Here is a 20,339-nt window from a genome sequence, read left to right on the forward strand (position 1 = left end):
TTCTAAAGCTGTGTCTCCATCGTGGCCGTTTCCATTAGCTAGAGAGAATACGGCGGCTTTTTGCTCTCTCTCTCTCTCTCTCCTCCATCAGCATGCAGGTCATAGCCACCAGGCCAGATCAATACGCCAAGGAGGAGTGAGAGGAAGGAGAGGAGCAGACACACTACAGGCAACCCTCTGTGTCTCTGCCACAGCACCCAGACACACACACGCGCATGCACAAACACACACAGACACAAGCACACACACACGCACGCATGCACAAACACACACAGACACAAGCACACACACACGCACGCATGCACAAACACACACACACACAGAAACACACACACACGCATACACAAACACACACACACACAGAAACACACACACACACACGCATGCACAAACACACACACACACAGAAACACACACACACACGCATACACAAACACATGCACACTCACGCACATGCACGCGCATGCACACACACATATGCGCACACACGCGCACACACTACCATCAGCCACGGCCCTATCACAGTGCATTAAATTCTCTACAGACGTATTTCTTCCATCTGAGTTAGGAGAATGAAATGAGCGCAGGGTTTTTTGGAGCTGTTGTACGGTTGATAAGCAGTGATCCGGTTCAGATACGCGGCGTCTGGCTGTGAGTTTGAGTGCTGTACTGATAAAGGCCGAGGAGAGAGGGGAACACATGCCTCCAGCTCCCTCACGGTCACAGACTCCACTCACTGCCCTCTCCGGCTCCACAGAGACCGGCCAGCATGCCTCTGCAGCGAGCAGGCCGATTATTTCACATAATCTGATTATTTAATACAAATTAACTCAATTAATAGCAACTCTAAAACAGAGTAGAACCAGGGGTTCAGTATTAAATATAACAGAGGCACATGTAGACACACACACATATACACACACACACACACATACACACACACACACACACACACACACACACACAGACACAAGGTAACAGAAAGCACACATACACGCACACACACAAACTAACAGATGCAAATGTATGTATGCATACACAATCACACACACTCACACTCACACTCACACACACACACACAATCTACTCAACAGCCTTCTACTTACGATACACAGGGCACAGAGACAGCCTTGTGGGCAGTTTCTGTCCAATTCGTTCGTGGAATGATTGCTTGACTGAATGGCAGCTGAACTGCATTCTGTGACCCGAGCGCTGGACACCGTTAAGCCCAGTTTAAGATCCGGAGAGCAGAGGCAGGGGACGCTGCTCCTGGCCCTTTTATTCTCCTCCTCTTCTCACTCTATCCTCCAAACCATTCATTTAGCAGGAGCTGCAGCCTGCAGTGTGCCAGAATGCTCACATTGTATTAAATTAAATTATTAATTAATTAATTAATTATTATTATTATTAAAGTAAACTGTACACAATTTACAGAGCTGGAGTGCAGACTCAGTGGGGCTCAGTGTCACTGAATGCTCAAACTGTACATTTACACATTTACTCATTTATAGAGCTGCACGTTCCAGTTAAAGGTCCTTTCAGCAATGGCCAACCTTCGTACACCTTTGTTACCAACAGATACACTATTTAAAAATAAAGGTGTGCGGAGAGGACGTTACAGGGCATGAGAAAACATGGTAATGTGTCTTAAAGGACTGTCATCGTCACAGACCTCTCTGTTCCAATATCTGTCTGCAGGAGAGGGGGATAACCATGGAGGAGGAGAGCGAGGAGGATGGGGGAGAGAGAGAGAGAGAGGAGGATGGGGAGAGAGAGAGACGGATAGAGAGAGAGAGAGAGAGAGAGAGAGAGAGATGGCTCGCAAATCCGAATTACCGAGTGGAGGCCATTAATTTACACATGAAATAAGTGGCAGAATTTAGGCGTGAAGAGCGATGCCGAGGAGTAAGTGAAATTGGCATTTTCAATTTGTTCTCTGACATGTCTCATTTGGGTCCTCCCGTCTTCTCCCCCATCGCCCAGCCAGAGCTGTCCTAACATTTATTAGCAGCCTGGACCCGGGCCCCCACCACCCTTCCCGCTGCTGTAACCCCTTCAGCGCTGGAGGAGGGGGGGGGGGGGGGGTGGGGTTGGGCGTGTCTGGGCATGCTCAGGCGTAAAGAGTGTACACACGCACGCGCATACCCACAAACACACACACACGCATGTACATACCCACAAACACACACACACGCACGCACATACCCCCACACACACACACACACATACTCGTGCGTGCACACACACACACACACACATCTGTCCTTCTTCATTCCCAAACCTCCCTGCATGCATCTCTGTTCCTCTCACATCAGTCCATTGTAAACAAATGTCTTCTGTTTTCCAGCACATGCACTCAGCCCCCCACCCCCCCAGAGAGACCACCCAGCAAGCCTGGGAACCACCACATCTTGCAGCATGCCCTGAGGAGGGCGGGGGCCGGATCCCGGCCACTCCGGGGGGGGCTGACAGCTTACTGTGAGCGCAGACGATACAGGCGCATACTCTTCATGCTTCCTCACACTCACCGCTCGTCAGACACCACCCCTCCCACCCCTCTCAGACTCCAGCGAGGCATCTTTCGCGACCTGTGGGCTGGTGTGCGATGGGCGAGGCCTCAAACTCTCACACGTCTCACGATCCTCACCGCCTCCCACCGTGATTAAACTTTAAAGGGGGCAGTGTGAATGCCCGGGTTACAACAGCAGCGATGCTACGGGACCCTGTGTTTCCTCATCATACAAACCTGCTCATGACTAATTCAGGTGATTACTGTCACACAGCAGCGACACCGAGACGCTCCGCCGTTCGCTCTGCGGCTCCACACCCCCGCCACAGATCCTGCTGTCGCCGGGGCGATGGAGGCCCGCAACATCGCTGCACTCTTTCAACTCAGTCCCTTTTGAATTTTCACAAACGATATAAGTACTTAAAAAACGCAACAATTTGGATAAAAATAATTTGATAAGCTCATCAGAGGTGCTCTTTTGAAAACGCTACCAGCCAGGGAGAGACAACCTATACTTTTTACTCTGAAGAGACAACAGTGTACACACACACACACACACACACACACACAGCTCCAAGTAAACCAAGAGGTGAGCAACAAACCACTGCTGACCTAATTCATGTTCTCCCTCCCTCCCTCTGTGCTGAATCTTTATTTTTCGCCTCTTGGAAAGCAGAGAGAAGCAGAGAAAGGCATGCTTATGCAGATTTCACTCATTACACCCGTTTGCCTGCTCTCTGAAAGCGAGTTACGCAGCACAGGCCTGTCTGCAAGGAAAAGCCTTTGGATCTCAGCCCACTGGGGAATTCAGCCCGTACACAGCCTGCACTGCGCGCACACAGCCCAGTTCCTGTGAAGTAAATATTATTTATCAGATTAGCTCATTAGCATTTGCAGCGGCGCCTCGTTAGTGCAATCTAGAAATCAGCCGCTGTCCACAGGAAGTCAGCTGATGAAGCGAGTACCCCGTCAACGCCTCCCCCTGGAAACCGGTTCCTGTCGGCCGTGTTTGCAGCTGTTTGTCCCCAACTCCAAGGCAAGAGGGTGGAGATCCCGGGACACCAGAGAGGGCTTCCAGGGACATCTCACCTATTCCTCCTCTTCCACACGGACGAGAAAGAACCGCCCACAAAAAACCTACCGTGACACATCACGGCACACACAGACACACTCCAGAGTTTCTTTTACTGTGTCGTGGATATAACAATATCTCAATAATATAATAATATTTCTATACTTATATATTAATATCAATATAATATATCTCTATCAAGTAATACTTTAGTATAATATTGGTAGTATATTACTAATATACTACACTAATATCTGTAAGCAAAGGACATCTCTACTTAAATATCTCTACTTAAGCAAAGGATAGAAGCACAAAGGCGAAGTTCTCTGGACCCAGAGGCTGTGTTATGGTTTCCATGTAACGCTTTTCAATCCCAAATGCACAAGATGAAAAGAACAGCTGAAATTTAGCCTTGCGTCGGCAAACTACTTCCACTGAACCATCAAAAGTTTCCACATCTGGGGTAAATTAATAACCAGCCTGAATGCCAGAATTGGCTGTTGCCTTTCAGACACCACAGCTCAGGATGAGGGTGTCAGCTAAATCAATAAAGAAATAAACACAGTCAGATGACAACAGCGATAATAATGCAAATAATATTGATAATGCTAATTTTGCTGTGGGCGGTCAGTTCTTCAAAGTGCTTCATAAGCCCTGCTATTAAAGCAACTTCGGCTGCTCTGTCTTTCACTTTCTGTATCTGAAGACACTGTTTAAGACCCAGGTTCTGCTCCTCAGCGTTGGAGAGTGTAGGAACCTGATTCGGTCTGAGCTGGTTCTGCTGCTGCAGCTGCCTCTGGGTCAGTGGTTCAGAAGGCCTTGCTTTAGCAGAGCCCTGAAGTAGACAGTAGGTCAGCAGACCTTCTTCCTCTCCTTAGGCTAGTTTTACACAGAGCGGACCCACCGCACCGACTCCGTATACACATGGAGAGAGACAAGCTGCATTTCCAATGATGGGTGGAAAGAGGCTGAAATCCAGAGCTTGGATCGGATACTGCGGCTCGGAACGTGATGGCTCTTTGATAAATGCCCTGTCAGGACAGCTCAGCGCTGCCTCCACACTGTACAGCGCAGCTGTACGCTCTCAGCTCCTCTCCGGTTTACGTCTGTCGTTTCGGACAGGCTCACGCCGCTAACCGCTGCCGTCTAACGTCCAAAGGCAACGTGTTTAAAATGGCACCGAGGCCCACCTGACACAAAGGTTATTTACACAGGAGAGGAGGAAGCAGGACCGGCCCAGGGCCATGACCCACCTCCTCCCACCTCCCCCTACCTCCCCCTACCTCCCCCCACCCGGCAGAGACGTCAGCGCCGCGCAAATTAGCGGCGTGAAAACGCGGAGCGATCCCTCCAGGGAAAACGGCATAAATAAACAAATAACCGGGATCCTGGAAAGGATTAATTAAACATGCGGAGGGAGAGAGCGCTCCAGATTCCTCCGCCGCTCGCACTGACAGCGCTATACATCAAGGAGGAGCGGGAGGACGTGAGCGAAGCAGAAAAAGATCCAGAGAGTCTCCGGCGGAAAAGTGCCGATGCTCACAAAACGGGCCAGCTGCTGTTCTGGGGGAAACAGAGGAGAAACTGGGGGGAAAGAACGCCGTCTGTGTGGGTCACACGCACATAATTAGTCATTTTGAAAGCATAGCTGAGCGCGCACCCCAAAAATAGACCCTCGCCGGGGGCTAGCATTCCCCGCTCAGCGTCCCACTCCACCCCCAGCTCGAAGCGCTTGCTGACGTGTTCACGGTGACAGCAGTTCAGGTGTGCCGCACGTTACAGGTAACGCTTCCAGCGCGCTTCTTTCATCTCCTCAAACACCCATTACATCCCATAACGGCACATCTTTCTCATCTTTCAGGGCAAATTCACGGCGGCTCGCACATCGTGCCTCCCTGAGACTGAAAAACAGATTTCTGACAGAGACACATTTACGTTCAGCTGCATCTGAAAGCTTTGATGTAGGCCTGTTTATGGAGATGAATACTACGTGCTCAGGCCATACACTGCTGATTACCAGAACTCTGGTGATGTTTGCTTCCTGTTTGAAATCTAATATACTGCCACTGCCGGATCTGAGGCCCTGACAAAAAGCTGACGGCAACTGTAAACAGAGCCAGGCAGCGACCTCGGAGGCTGGTGCGTGACCAGCTGCGCTGCAGCAAAGCGGAGCAAAGGCTCTTCCATTTCACTCAGCTAGGGCGATACTATCCATGAACTGCAGAGACAAGCATGAGCACAACATACTGACACACACACACACACACACAGATAGACACACAGATACACACACACACACACACACAGATAGACACACAGATACACACACATGCACGCACCACACACACACACACACACACACACACACACACACAATTCAGGACCATCCAGTAATCCTACACGGGATTAATGCGGACGGTCAGAAGGGATTGAATTAACGTCTGGTCACAACGTGTTGCATTCTGGAATTACGGGAGGGAATTCAGCAGGATCTGAAGAGGATTCCATTACTAAAGGCCAGTTAAGGGATTATCTGAGGCCATTTAGAGATGAAAAAAACACATGAAAATAGAAGGGAAAAAACTCTAGCCTCTTGCAAACTGCACTGCTACCGCTCCCTACCCGACACTGCAGGCTAATATTTTGGAGGGGGTGGGGGGGGGCTGTTTGACCACCGCACAGCAAGCGAGAGACTGCTCTCCCCCTCTCTCCTAACTCCTTCTGACAACTTGTCGTCTTTTAGCTTTGCACATGATCCCAGCTAATTAGAGTGCGAACCACGGGGGAAATTTACATAAACCTGACGAGAGGTGTTTTTTTACGGCCGAGCCGGGGGGGTGGGGGGTGGGGGGGTGAGAGGGGGTAGAGAGGCTGCCATATGCTGATAGCCCGGTCGCAATTAATCCTTATTTAGCCGGGACAGCGCGTGGGAACAGAGCTGCACCTCACCTGTCAGGAGCGGGGGCCCGTGGGCGGGGGGGGGGGGGGGGGGGGGGGTTCCACTGCTATCCTCTCAGCAGTCCCTCGCCCCCTCCTCAGAGCGAATTGCTGGACCCTACCTCTGCGGCAGACAGGGAAGCTGTGTAATGTATTCAAACGTAGGGCCCACACAGACCCGTCCAATTAACAGCTCCTCACTGGAGCCCTGAAGAGGCCGCGCGTCTTTAAAAGGAAACCGCCGTGGTGGAGGTGTGTTTACAGCTAATTACACCGGTCTGCGGTGCCGCTGGCGGGCAGAGCTGCAGCCAACCGCCATCACTGTCTGCGTCTTAATGGGCGTCAGTGCGTTTTACCGCCCATATGGAAGCCATCGGCCACCATTGCTCTTCACTAAACAATGGTGTTACCGGGCTGCTCAGATGTGCACAGGAGCAACCATGCACGCCAGAAAATAGGCTGTATCTGCACCGCGAGGGTCAAAGGTCACCCCTGTGAGACGTGCCCCCTGTCTGCGGGCTGGAGAGAGAGCCACACCCACTGCAGCTCTATACTCCATCCGAAGGGGGACCTCTGAAGGACCCTCAGCCATAACTGCCCGAGCGATGCCAAACGGCAAATAACACATGACCACAAAAAATGACCCAAAAACACATCCGTAGAAACTAAGCTGTGTTTGAGAGGGCGTCTGGGGTCAGGAAAATGGATTTCTGATGGGGCACCTTCAAACGCTGGGCACCGCGAACGAGGTAAAATAAACAATCTCAGGTAAAACGCAGACGCCTCTCTCACTGAGCCGGGACCTGTGGGGTAAGAGCCGCGCGGCAGGAGAGCTTGACACCATCAGACCCGAGCAGCAGGTAATCGCCACCTCCCTGCGGGCAGGGCCGATTCGGCCACCACCGCCGTCTCTCTCTGCACCCCCCCAGCCCCCGCCACCACCGGCTGCAGCCACGTCCTCAATTTCTCCTCTTATTCGATGACCTCAGCTCTTCCCGCTCTTCTCCCTCTCCCCCCTCTCTCCTCCGGGGTCCAGGGACAGGCGGTGATGCGAGTGGGCCGTCTAACTCGCGCCCGACTGCAATTCATCATCATTTTATCTGCGGCCGCTTTAATTGGATCCCATCAAGCTCTCCTGATACTCCTCCGTTTGGGTTTAAAAACAGCTGCCGCCAAGATAGATGCGCAAGATTCTGGACAAGGGTTTTTTCCCTTCCCTTCTTCCTCGTTCCTGTTTTTTTTTCTTTCTTCTCCTTCTGGAAGTGAGGGGAAGAGGGTGATGGAGGATGCTGGCCATTTATCAGCGTGGAGGTAATGGTGTAGAGCCGGCTGCGATATTATCTGTCCCTCCTCATTCCACTGTCTTAGGCGGGTGCCAGGGACTGTGTGGTACTGTACTGCTTCCTCCCAAACGAAACCGGGCCCATCGGCCCGGCGCTGCAGATCACGAAGCCAGCGTCCGCCCCTGTTGCAAAAGCACAGCGCCCCCACCTGGAGCCACAGGCCACTGCACCCACTACTCCACTCATTTCTGACCACGGTTCTCTCCATAAAGCAACGCAAGACTACAGGGAAAGGACACGTATGGGTCCCGTCAGATCAAATAATCAAATAAGTGGGTCTGGCTGGGAGGCGATCCCCGAACGTGTGGTCATGGGGAGCAGTGGCAGAAGGGGCAACAGTGTAGTATAGTGGCTCGAAAACCTAAAGGTTTTCTGGTTCAATTCCCCGCTGGGGCACTGCTGCTGTATCCACTTGCTGTACCTTGGGAAAGTTACTTTATCCAGAAACGCCTCAGTAAATATCCAGCTGTACAAATGGGTAACATCTAAAAACTGTAACCTGTGTAAATCACTGTGGATAAGAGCATCTGCTAAATGACAGTAATGTAACATAATATGTAGTTTTGTGGTTTGTCTTGCCTGTCATGTGACGTAACGCCATGTTGAATTGTTAGCATGACACTCGACAAGACTGAAAGCCAGCGCTGGCCCACTTTTATCTGGCTGTTTAATCTCGCTGCAGACTGAATCGCACAAAATTCCTCACCGCGTCTCCCACGCGTCCCAGGACAAAGCTGCCAGAATATCCAGCCAAAGCATTCCTGAGCAGCGCCCCTAATCTCCCCCGCCCCCCCTCCACCCCCCACATCTGGGCAGCCACTCTAAGCAGAACAATGCAGGCACGTTTCGGTGCCGGGCTCTTCGGGAGAAAACGGGCCTAATTACACCGCTCTCTGGCACAGGGAGAGAGTCCTGGCCCCTCTCTTCCTTTCTGAGGGGATCAGGCTAGCGGACCGCCTCGTGGCACTCTGTGATAAAGACATCTCACTCCAGTACGGAGGCAGCGGGGGTCTCGGGTACGCTGTGGGTCTAAGACTCCATCTGCATGCTCGTTTGTTTTCTCTCAAGGACCGGGGTATCTTCTGACTGGCTACACCGCGGGTCTCTGAAGGCGCAGTGTCTGCATATACTCACATGGCGAGAGCCCAGTGCTTCCTGAGCAAAAGTGCAGATTTAACTCAGCTTCTCCCTGTTTATGCAAACGGCTGACTAACATCGGCTGGCCGTGGATGCGTTACTGAACAGCCAGCCAACCCAGCCCAGCTGACGAGTAAGCTAGCCTTTTGCGAGGCATTGCGCTGGGTGCTGCGTCTCCTTACTGGTGTGCTGTCTAACACATGTATGCACACTGACTCACTCACACATACACATACAGAGCTGGAAAGAGCTCAGCCCATTGCATGTAGAGAGAGAGGGGGAGAGAGACTGTCTCGGATGCAGCCCTTCTCCACAGGGTAAACAGACAGATGAATGCAGCCTCTCTCTCCTTCTCTCTCCCCCCCATTGAGACCTGGCTGGTGGGTAATACACTGAACAATACACCGGCCGCACACCGGAGTTCAGAGTGGGCTAAAGTCTGGATTACCACCCTCTTGTTTATTCAATCGATTAGCAGGAAGCTCTCCTCGCTGTCCCTCTCTCCACACACTCATCAGTCTTTTCTTCCCCCCTACATCTTTCTTTTTTTTAAATCCAATATCAATTAACCATCTTATGATCTCCCAGCGCAGCGCATATCAGAGTATATTCAGCCTGTTAGATAAGCAGGTCTCCCCCTGAACCTCTGAAAACACGACCCCAAACACCACTGAGGAAAAGACCGGAGGCTTTGCTCTACCGAAACACCGTCGTTCACAGCTAATCGGGTGATCAAACAGCTGTTTGTGCTGCATTTCCCTGTGCGTTTCAGCACTTCAGTGCTTTCAGCCATTGTCTGATTGGTGCACCGTGGAGAAGACCTTTACTGTGGGCCGTATCAGCTAAAGCACCACACAGGGAGACGGACAGCAGGGAGCACGAATCAGCGTGAAGGAGTGTGAAATGAAAAGGGCTTTAGCCGGGACCTCATTTGATAAACTAATGTAAATAAATTCCCAACAAACCTCAAAGGCCAATAATGCCCGAGGGCAAAGCGGGGGATTTTATGACATGGATGCATCTTGCGTTAAAAAAAAAAAAAAAAAACTTCCAACATCTTAACCAAAGAATGGGGAGGCAGAGAAGGCTTCAGTTACCCATATTTCAAAAATTATTCACGATATTGGTGAAAAATATTGTGCAAATATTGGTAAGTAACTCCTGAGGGTTTTGCCAAAGTTGGTCCCATCTCACGTGGGACGACCCATACAAAACCATTACAAAACAGCAATGAGAAGAGGTCAAGAACTTGACTTAGTCTACATCTTACAGCAATGCTGTGGTACTGCTACACTGCTTGCATATATACCCAGCAGTATAAATGGATAGGACTGTACACAATTTGCACACAATGGTTGTTCTTAATGCTAAACACATAAATACCATAATGTATCACCTTCACTGCGACTCTACAGTGGGGATTTTATGCTACGCTCATGCTATGGCTTCAAACTAAGGCTAACTGTGAAGCCTATACCCCTCAGTGATAAAGCCACCGCCTCTGCTATTGATAACAGATGGAGAAAACGCACAGAGTCCGAGTCTCATCGCTGTTTATTTGAAATGGCCGCAACGGCAGTCAATAAGTGCTTCTTTGGCGAGACGCCGCTGTCCCTGTGTAATTAGCTCCCTCTCGGCGGAGCTCAGTGCTCCACAGCGTTCATCGATGAAGACCACGGGGTGGCGGCAGGCGGCCGCCAAAGACGCCGTCTGGCGGCTGCCAAACATGCCATCCAGCGGCTGCCACACACGCCGTGCGGCGTAACAACCGCTGTGTTGAGGCGCGTTACGCACTCGCCCATTCAGGCGGAGGTGAGTAACGGCACTAAGAGCTCGCTCACGTCCGCGCCGTACCGACACACCGGGTCCCGGAACGCAGTCTCCGCTCGTACACGCTGCGGAAAATGAGCCTTTAAACTTCCGAATGTGACAAAGGCTGTCTGACAAACTGCCGCGGCTGGGGACAGGAAATGTTTGACTGGATGGGGAGAGGGAAAGAAAGGATGCTGGTGTAAAGAGGGATGGCCAATCAGAGGCCGGACCTGCAACCGAATCAGGGAATCCAACAGGCGACCATGGGGGGGTGAGGTGGGCAGAGAGGGGAAACAGGAAGAGGAAATGAACAAGAGGAAAGGGGTGGCAGTGTAGTGTAGTGGTAAGGAGCAGGTTCAACTCCCAGCTGGGGCACTGCTGCTGTACCCTTGAGAGAGGTACTTATCCCAGAAATGGAACCTGCAGACAGAGACCCCGCGGCGAACCCTGAGAGCTCTGGCCAATCGCGGGCTGCGGGAGAGTGCTCTGGCCAATCCCGGCCTGCAGGATAGAGCTCTGGCCAATCATGGGCTGCGGGAGCATCAGCTTGGATAGCAGGATTCTCCCGCCGTGACCGGGCCCGGGAGAGGGTGACGCAGTGCTCAGGAGAAACTCAAAAGGAGGAAGAGAATGTTCTCTTTCCTCTTTTTTTCCCGTTTTCACTCTCATCCACATGGCACTGAGAGGCAAGTTTCCTTCCAAACAGGCAAGGAGATGAAGGCAGATATTATCTGCATCGGGATGTGGTGAGCAGGCGCTGAGAAAAACAAGCCATCCAAGCCCTTCCTTTCAAAATCGCTGCAATAACAATTTTTGGCTGTGTTTTTTTTTTTTTTTTTTAAACCTCAGTCCAAACAGAAAAAGCACATTGAATTCGGGTCTTTCCGCGATCTGAGGACTCGCACAGGAAAGGAAATTAAGGGACTGTAATCACTCAGTAACGCAGTACACTCCAGCTCTTTCAGGCATCCACACCTTTGTTATCTGAGCAAACAGAACACCCATTTCCTAACTCTCCATCCTCACACTGCGGTGAAAAGCACACAGACGATTCCTGCATGCGAGCTGCAAGTCCACACCCATGTCCGCTAACACAGCAGAGCCTTATCTGAGCTCAGCCAAACAGCTAAGCACGGTATCTTGTATCTCAGCTAGATCTACAGCTTCAGCTACAGCGGGTGCTGCACTGTGCATCTAAGCTGAAGCCGTGCCTGCTAACATCGGCGTGGCCTGTGTGGGACCCGAGGCAGCGCACAGACACCGCCCCCTGGCAGGACAGGGCCCCCAGGGCGGGGCAGGCGGGGCGGGGCGGAGGTGCGTGTGTTTGGGGGGGGGGGGGGGGGTTTAGGCACTCACCGTGGTCTTCTGACACTGGATGCTGGAGCTGTTGAAGCGCAGGGCGGTGACACTGTGTACCGTGCCCTGGATGTGGAAGATGCACTCATAGTTCCGCTGGCCAGACTGGGGCTGCGGAAGGTTCCGGGCCGACAGGGTGATGGGCTTGGTCACGCCCACAGGGATGTAGATCTGCGTGGAGGGCAGGATCTGGGGACAGTCCTGCATGGGGGGGGGTGAGGGAGAGAGAAGTTTAGGGTTATTTTGATGATGTGAACACAAAGGATGTTATTCAGCATAACTGGGGCCCTGTAAGAGCATCAGAAATGAGACACAGATGTGGATTTGCATCATCCAGAGAGAGCTCGGCTGTCAGGCATCGCCTCTGTACCGCTGCATGCTGAAATCTGGGCGTTAAGGGGCAAAAGGAAAGTGAGAAGTGCAGAATAAAGCATATGCAGGATCGCTGAACCCACGTCCCACCATTCCTCACCCGCCCCACCCGCTCGTCGGAACCCTCGGTCAGAGACAGCTCTGTCTTTGGGCTGGACGACTGTCCTCCCCCCAGTTCTCACTGGCTGCTGCAGCAGTTTGCCTCATAAGCGAATGCACTGCAGACACAAACACCTGTGTTTTCCCCGCCCTCCGCGAGACTCTACTGTGCGCTTGTGCGTCTGCGTGTGAAGGGACTCCTTACATTTATTCATCTAGCAGACGCTCTTGTCCAGGGCGACTAACAGAAACTGTGTTCAACAGGGTTGGGCATATAGCCGTACAGACGCTGAATCATTACTGCCATACTTGCTATACAGCTCTATTGTGTGAATCACTGCGACTATAAGTGATGCCATAAGGCATTAGAAACAGCTGACTGACACGCCTTTTTTTAAGCAGAGGTAGTTGGTGTTTCCAGGGCCAGACTGCAACAGGTCACCTGCAGCACAGTGATAATGTTTCCTCAGGCTTCACCCCACTGAACTGCTGAGCCCACGCCATCTTTCCCACAGCAGCCTGCCCTCAAAGCAAGCCCAAACTAATCAGCACATGGGGGGGGGGTCCATGGGGGGAAACATGGCCACGATGGGGCTGATGGGGCAGAACACTGAGCCTCTACACTGATTGGCTGGTGGGAGTGTGATGTCAGGGGCTAACACAGCTCTGAACTCCATCTCCCATAAGCAGCAGGGCTGTGAGACTTCCCTGCCAGTTAAAACTGATCCCAGGTCAGCGGCGCACACAGCTCCACAGAGAGACCGAAGCTTACTGTGACAAATAATGAGAGCCCCGATATAAACAAATACACCGAGCTGGTGAACGAGCGCGGCTCTCTGTGACAACGCTGTGTTCCTTTGTGCTGCAAATTTAATTGCCACGGATCGCCTTGCCCTCATTAATACCCCTCTCGATCGCTCTCACCGCTGTTTTGCTGAACAAACACTGCGTGCTGAAATTCTCCGCGCTGATGTGTATCAGCCAGGCCTCGCCGCCTCTCATACCGACTGTTTCATACCTGTGATTTATCACAAGCAGGAAGGTTTGATTGTGTCTCAGCTGTAGGGACTCGGCAGGCATACAAAAGACAAAGGCAGAAATTGATATGCCCTGTCTGAGGCCAACCAACACATCGCTTATATTCAGATACACTTCCTTTTGGTCACAACTGCGTGTTACTCGTCCTATGTAGACATATAACACCTTTATAAACACTTCTCAGGATAAATTTTCCATGCTCTGTAACAGTTACATGATCATACCTATATAATAGTATCTATATAGTTCGCGTTACATATATGTATGTTTTTATAAGACCTATATAAAAGCAATTCATATTAGACCTAGTCAACCAAAGGCAACCAAAAATGTCACAGTTGTGTTCACTACAAGATTATGATGATTTGACCAATAACTCATAGTCAGCTATGCAACTTGCTACTTGCTAAAATTTCAATTTTAAAGCATCACATCATTGTGCATACTTAACTACTGTTATGGAATAGTTTTAAGAACCAGTGCTAAATGACCACGCATGCTTTATGTCTACATGGTATGTATGCAAACCTGAATCAGGCTTCATCTTCACGTCAAATGTGTTTCAGATGATGACATTATGCATAATTTAAGTTTTATGCATGGTTGTTATGAGGCTGTACCGAATGCTTTATGATGCATTCACGGATGTGTCATCAAAGGCAGTTCTCTGTGTTATAAAAGAACAGTAAAACTATAAAGAGCCAAAGATACTACAAAACTTTGACTTGATTTGTTTCTTTGTTTTGGTTAGATTAGATTATGTGCAGGTAATGAACTGGTATTGCAATCTGAAGAGGGGAAACATCAGACATAATGAAAGTGAGAAATATCTATTCTCCTGCCATTGTGCAAAGTGAGTGAATGAGCGCAGAGAACAAATTATCACTTTGAGGGATTAAAATGGAGATCAATTATCACAAACAATGGGAAGAGGACAAACCTCATATAATTGACAACAAAGTTAATTAATTGCCTTGAGCTTGTAATGAAGACAGAACAAGAAAAAATAAACATAATATCAACCAACTCTAAACAGAAAGCACTAAATTAGATTCTGCCAGCTCTGAAGGTATGGTATACACTTTTCCACTGATAGGGCAAAAGCTCAGATAACATTACTGTGATGTGACGCTAAGCCTAGCACTATGCTGAGTCAGATCGGACATGTGACTTCCTGTTTCTATGGCTGAATCAGAGTTGGATTTCAGCATAGCTTCTTAGGACACACAGCTTACAGTAACATACTGTGCTAATTTCATCTTTGGAGATGCTGTCTGATGACAATGCAGTTTCATGTCCAGGCTCACATGTTTGCATCTAGCGGTGGCGGGTCTCAAACTCCACCCCGTCCACCCGTGGGCCGCGGTGCAGCAGAGAGCAATGAGGCGTGCGCTTCAATGATGGCAGCCGTCCCGCTCAGCGCTCCCCCTGGCCTCCCCCAATCTGTCTCCATCACCACCGGGCAGACAGTGTCAGCGCTGCTCTCAGGGTGTAATACCACCTTCGACCAGCAGGGGCAGGCTGTGTGTGTGTGTGTGTGTGTGTGTGTGTGTGTGTGTGTGAGTGTGAGAGAGAGAGAGAGAGAGAGAGAGAGAGAGAGAGAGACGCGGTCCCAGGATTCACCTTCAGTATATGCACTACTGGATTTAGGAGTTGAGGGGGAAAAAAGAATGTGATTCTTCTGTTGCCTGGACTGCCAGCCCAGCAACCAAGCCAAGCAACCAGCCGGGCTTGATAAGAGAGAAACTATTGTGATCAGGAATGCAAAGGACTGCCAGACGGCTGTCCGGTTCTGAAACGCTTCGCTGGATCTGAAGTCGCACCTGTGCAGGAGGCTCACGAAACGGACCGCAAAAACACAGAACCAGCCAAGCACCTGTCTGAGGAAGGCGTGGGCCCACCAGCTCCTGTCTCTCGGATTCTGAAGAACCAGATCCTGGGTCTCAGCACTGCGTCTCCCTGCCAAACCTTCCTCGGATGTGACACCATCGGTCTGAACCACAGGTTCTGTGCATCATCCCTGACCGCTCAGAGAACGACCAGAACACCTTCCTCTGAAGACCTGCTATCCCATCTCCCATCAGCCTGAGTGGAGACCTCTGAGACTCGGAGAGAGAGATGACAAAGGCCGACTGACGGAGGAATCACACCATCAAAAGCCCCGACAGGTGTCAGAACGGGTGGACGGCTTTTTACTACAAACCGCAGACAACAATGAAACAATATTTTAGCAATGGGATTCTTTTGAAGTTTCTCTGGCTTTTTCTTTTCTTTTGAAGGAAAAAAAGGAGAAAAAAAAACACGCCTTTCAAGAGCTGGCAATTGGGGTTATTGCTTCCAGAAATCTCCCGGGGCCTCCGCTGAGGCAGGGTTGAGGTGAGGCCAGGTTCTCACTAAGAGAGGCTTTCGGGCCGCCCCACAGAGGATGGGTCAGCATTTCTTCAGAAGCCACAAACCCCCGGTGGGAGTTCCTGGGAAAGAGGCGCTTTTAAAGAGATGTTTACAGCACAAGGAGACTGAAAGCAGAGCCCCAGACGCACGATGGAGACCAGCAGAGCGGCTATACCGTGAGGAGCGGAGTTCACACACTCTAATTATGCCAAAAATACATTTTATTTTTCTTTAAGACTTGAAAGTCATTACTTTGGGTAACCTGACCAAGCTAGGTTTTTCTTTTTCTTTTTCTTTTTTTTTTTAACAGCCAGTCATCCCTGAAAATACAAACAACCGAAGCCAAGTCCAAAACGACCAAAAATCCACAGCTCTCTCCGAACACAAACAAGCTGGAAGCGAAACAGAGTACAGACAGATAAACACTCTCACTGCAGTGTGTGGAGGGAGTCCAACACTCCCCCATCACAGAGCCCAGCTGCCTCTGCTTGGTTTCTCCGTGTTTGTTTTCTTCAAATGCCGCCTTCAGCTACAAACCCTCTCGGCTAGCAAATGACTGCTGTTGTGTCGCCCCCCCCCCCCCGACGGGAGGCGGGGCATCGTGGGATTTGCAGTCCCGACGCTCTGACAGGAGCACGTCGCAAACAGCGCAGCCGAGCCAGCGCTCAGGAGAAGGCCGCCGCCTCTCGTCTGCGGCGGCAGCGGCAGCTGCTGCTCTCTGACACGCTAACGGTACCCTCGCGCCGACGCGGGCCCGGCCGCGAGGCAGCCAGCGGTGCGACACGCCGCACGCTGCGGCCGCACCATCCGCGGTGCCAAACCGGCCGCGAGCGCAGGGGGAAGGTCAGAGGTCGCGGGTGATGAATCGGCTTACACCGGGTGACAGCTGGGCAGGTGACGTCCGATCAAAGCTCACAGAGAAAGGGGGCCTATCGAAGGAGGAAACCCTGGGGCCAGGGAGGGCCGGCTGGCTGGTTCAGACAGGAAGGAGAGAGGACACAAGGCCGACTGCAGGTGCCTCCTCCTGCTGACATCATTTATAGCTTTGTCAGTTTGACATGAGCCGATCGGACTTTCCCAAGATACACTACGACAAGATGAAGAGGAAGAGTATGCTCAGCAAAAAACAAAATTATAGTATTAATAGTAATAATAGTATTAGAAGACGAGGAAGAGGACGGAGAAGAAGAAAAATTATTTTATGCCAGAATTTTTATTTTCATAACAGCATTGGTAACTCCCTTAGGTTGCATCAAGTGCCACCAAACACAAAGAGGCGGGTCCGCATTATCATAAATCATACTTCTCCATATCTCCCTTCATCCCCTCACTTTGAGCCTTGCTGCTATCTTCCCTGAGCATCGAGCATCTGTGGAAAAATCAGATTCGCCAGCCTCACAGGTGAGCAGAACACCTTTTAACACGAGTCAAGCACATTCACCGGGAAGAGCGAGATTCACAAGATAAAAAACCCGAAAATATTCAAATGAGCACTCCAACTCTGAGGCTTAGGCGGAGCTCTGCAGAGAGCTGTCAGACACAGACGCACCACGCGTTACGAATCCATAACCAGCAGGCTGTCTGCACGCACCGGCTGTTACGACCGGTCCGTCCCACATTTACCCAACGGCCGATAATGCAAATTTAAACAAGGGGGAAAAACACAGACAGACACACACACTCACACACAAACACGCACGCACACAAACAGACACACACACAGACACACACACATACAAAACACCGAATGAGACTGTGAATAATCTCCAAGTCCAGCACAAACAGGGAATCATCAGACAAAAAGCAAGGCACACGCACAGAGATGAAGCCTCCACTGCACGGGCAGGACAGGCCTGCTCCGTCTCTGCCGTGAGGAGAGGAACAGCCAGGGTCTATCTGCCTATCCGGAGAGAGAGCGGACCATCCTTCACTGCCTCCTTCTCCTCTAGCCAGGGTGAGGGAGCAATTGGGAACATTCATATGCATTAACTGGTTTGAGAGGTTTCAAAATAACATCCCTCAGTGAAGTCCTCCTGTCAGCGGCCCTTCATGCCCGGAATCCTGTCCCCTTCCATTTCTCAGTCCCCCCACCGCCCCTCCAGGGGCTCAAACCAAGAGCATGTCCATTAAAAACCCTGGACTGTAGCGGTTACTTATAGCACTCCAGATGTTTAACTGTAACGTGTATTCCATTTCTTTGGCCCCCTGCACTGTGTATTAGAAAGCACTCAGTAACAATGTTCATGCATGGAGTCTTGTTAGCCTGGTTTGACATGGATACACTTCTGTTCTTTTGTGCTGGATGTTGCTCTGGATAAGAGCATCTACCGAATGAATGTAATGTAATGCAATGCAATGTGGTGTAATGTAATGTAATGCGGGGACACCATTCTCCAATCAGCTGGTGAAGGACACCTTCTTCACATGCACATAGTGAGTCCAACCGATAAGCTTTGAACTTCAGGTTCAATTTTACATTTACTGACATTATTGGCATTTAGCAGACATTTATCCAGATTTACATAGGTTACAATTTTGAATTACTTTTTTCCAGAAACATATTAACTGTACATTAATACATTAATATTAAAAATCACGTGTAACAATGACAGAAGGAAGAATTCATCTGAGAAAAAAAAAAAGGTTTTCTGTCTTCTTAACTAAGGTAACTGGAGCAGCGCTGTTGCGAGATAAATTCCACAGGAACGTACTTTAAAAGCGTTTCAGCTGGCAAAGGAAGTCAGCCTCGCCAGCTACTCCTGTTGTGATTCCAGCATGTTCCTAAAAAGCCTCATATCAGCCAAGGAGGAATCTTCAGAGACACCTGTCAGCCCCGCCATCCATAATGGTGCGGGAGTGGAACCGGAGAAATAAATTAAAAGCCCCCCGATCTCTCCTTCCTCCTACCCCTCCCTCACAATGTTATTTTTGGCAGAGAGTTTGGTGGAACAGCTGAGGCATCTCATTAGGCAAGCCAGGGGCCCGTCGACTGGCACGAGCCGAATCTTGCAAAGAGAAGTGACTTAATAAGCAGCCAGCACCCAGAGGAGCCCCGGTGTGAAATAAAAGCACCTTTGAAGCATGAAAGGGATTTGGAGTGCCTGCCCACCCCCCCACGCCCCGAAACAGGGGGCAGATGGAGGCGGCCGGGGTGGCGTTTCACACTCAGATCTGCAGATATCAATCCCCGCACTTCCTTTGTGCTGCTGTCAGTCAGCTCCATTAGACACGCCCCCTCCCCCTTCCTGACCCCTCCCACCCTCCCCATAAATGCACCGTTCACTCAAGCATGCCAGCTTCCCTGCTTGGACACGGTCAGCCTGCTGACCAAGCTGCACAAAACAAACCAAAAAAATCTTACACAACTGGTATATAAACAGATAAAAACACAGACTGTCCTCCTTCAAACAGCTCCTGTCAAAACAGTACAGCTGGAGAGTTTTAAGGATGTGCTTGGAGAGACTAGAACTGCCAGAACTGCCAACCTCTCAGAACAAAAAAAAAAAAAACCCAACCAAATTTCTCTCCAAAGTCAGTTTTAATAGAAAGAGCTCATAAAGAGTATGATGGGAGATTGTCTGAACAGATGCTTATCTCATTTTCTGTGTGTTTTTTTTTTTTCATTTTGGGCACTCTAAAGGCAGTAAATGTGTGCTATTTTTTCAATAACTTAGACATGATGAAAGAGTCCAGGGTCTCTGCAGAAGCAGCACTGGGTGTGGTAAACATCCTCGGGTGTTAGGATGTGGGGAGAAAACTGGCAACAGCACTGCCAGGACAGGAAACAGGAGAACGCCAGACACACCCGGCCATGCGCAGAGATTAGGCAAACAGTGAAAGAGTGGATGCTTCTCCTTGCGAGGTACGCGATGGGGAAACCGTCCGGCACCCCCCCCCCCCCCCCCCCCGCATTCCGGATGCCGTGTTCCTCCCCAGCCTCTCTCTGGCATCTGGAAATGAAGATTTAATACAGTCTGAATAATTAAAGCCGTGGATCAGTGACAGCCTGTGATCCTGACGCGGGGCCCGTGCCGCGGGAGAGGAGAGCGCAGCCGCCTGCTACACGATTCAAGGCGCAGCAGGGGGGACCTCCGTCCCCACGCAGAAGGTGAGAGACTTCAGTCAGGTCCCCCGTTCGTCGTTAATTCATTAATTCAGTGATTAATTCATTAAAGCCACGGCGCGCTGCTGTTACCCTGGACGGGCTGGCAGCAGGGGCGTCTGGCTGTCCCCGCGGGGCGGATTCAGGGGCCTGCGCGGCTGGGGCGGAGCT

The 20,339-nt window shown here is 50.7% G+C and overlaps 1 protein-coding gene across 1 annotated transcript in view; it reads right to left on the reverse strand.

The window, feature by feature from the left end:
- LOC118778813 (plexin-A1-like) overlaps positions 1–20,339 on the reverse strand; it is a 199,495-nt gene that overhangs the window by 47,234 nt on the left and 131,922 nt on the right. Inside the window, exon 10 of the mRNA XM_036530554.1 lies at positions 12,167–12,367. Within this exon, the coding sequence (XP_036386447.1) occupies positions 12,167–12,367 (201 nt within the window). The remainder of the gene's footprint in view (positions 1–12,166; positions 12,368–20,339) is intronic.

Source organism: Megalops cyprinoides, chromosome 6, assembly GCF_013368585.1.
Source record: "Megalops cyprinoides isolate fMegCyp1 chromosome 6, fMegCyp1.pri, whole genome shotgun sequence".
Classification (NCBI taxonomy): Eukaryota; Metazoa; Chordata; class Actinopteri; order Elopiformes; family Megalopidae; genus Megalops; species Megalops cyprinoides.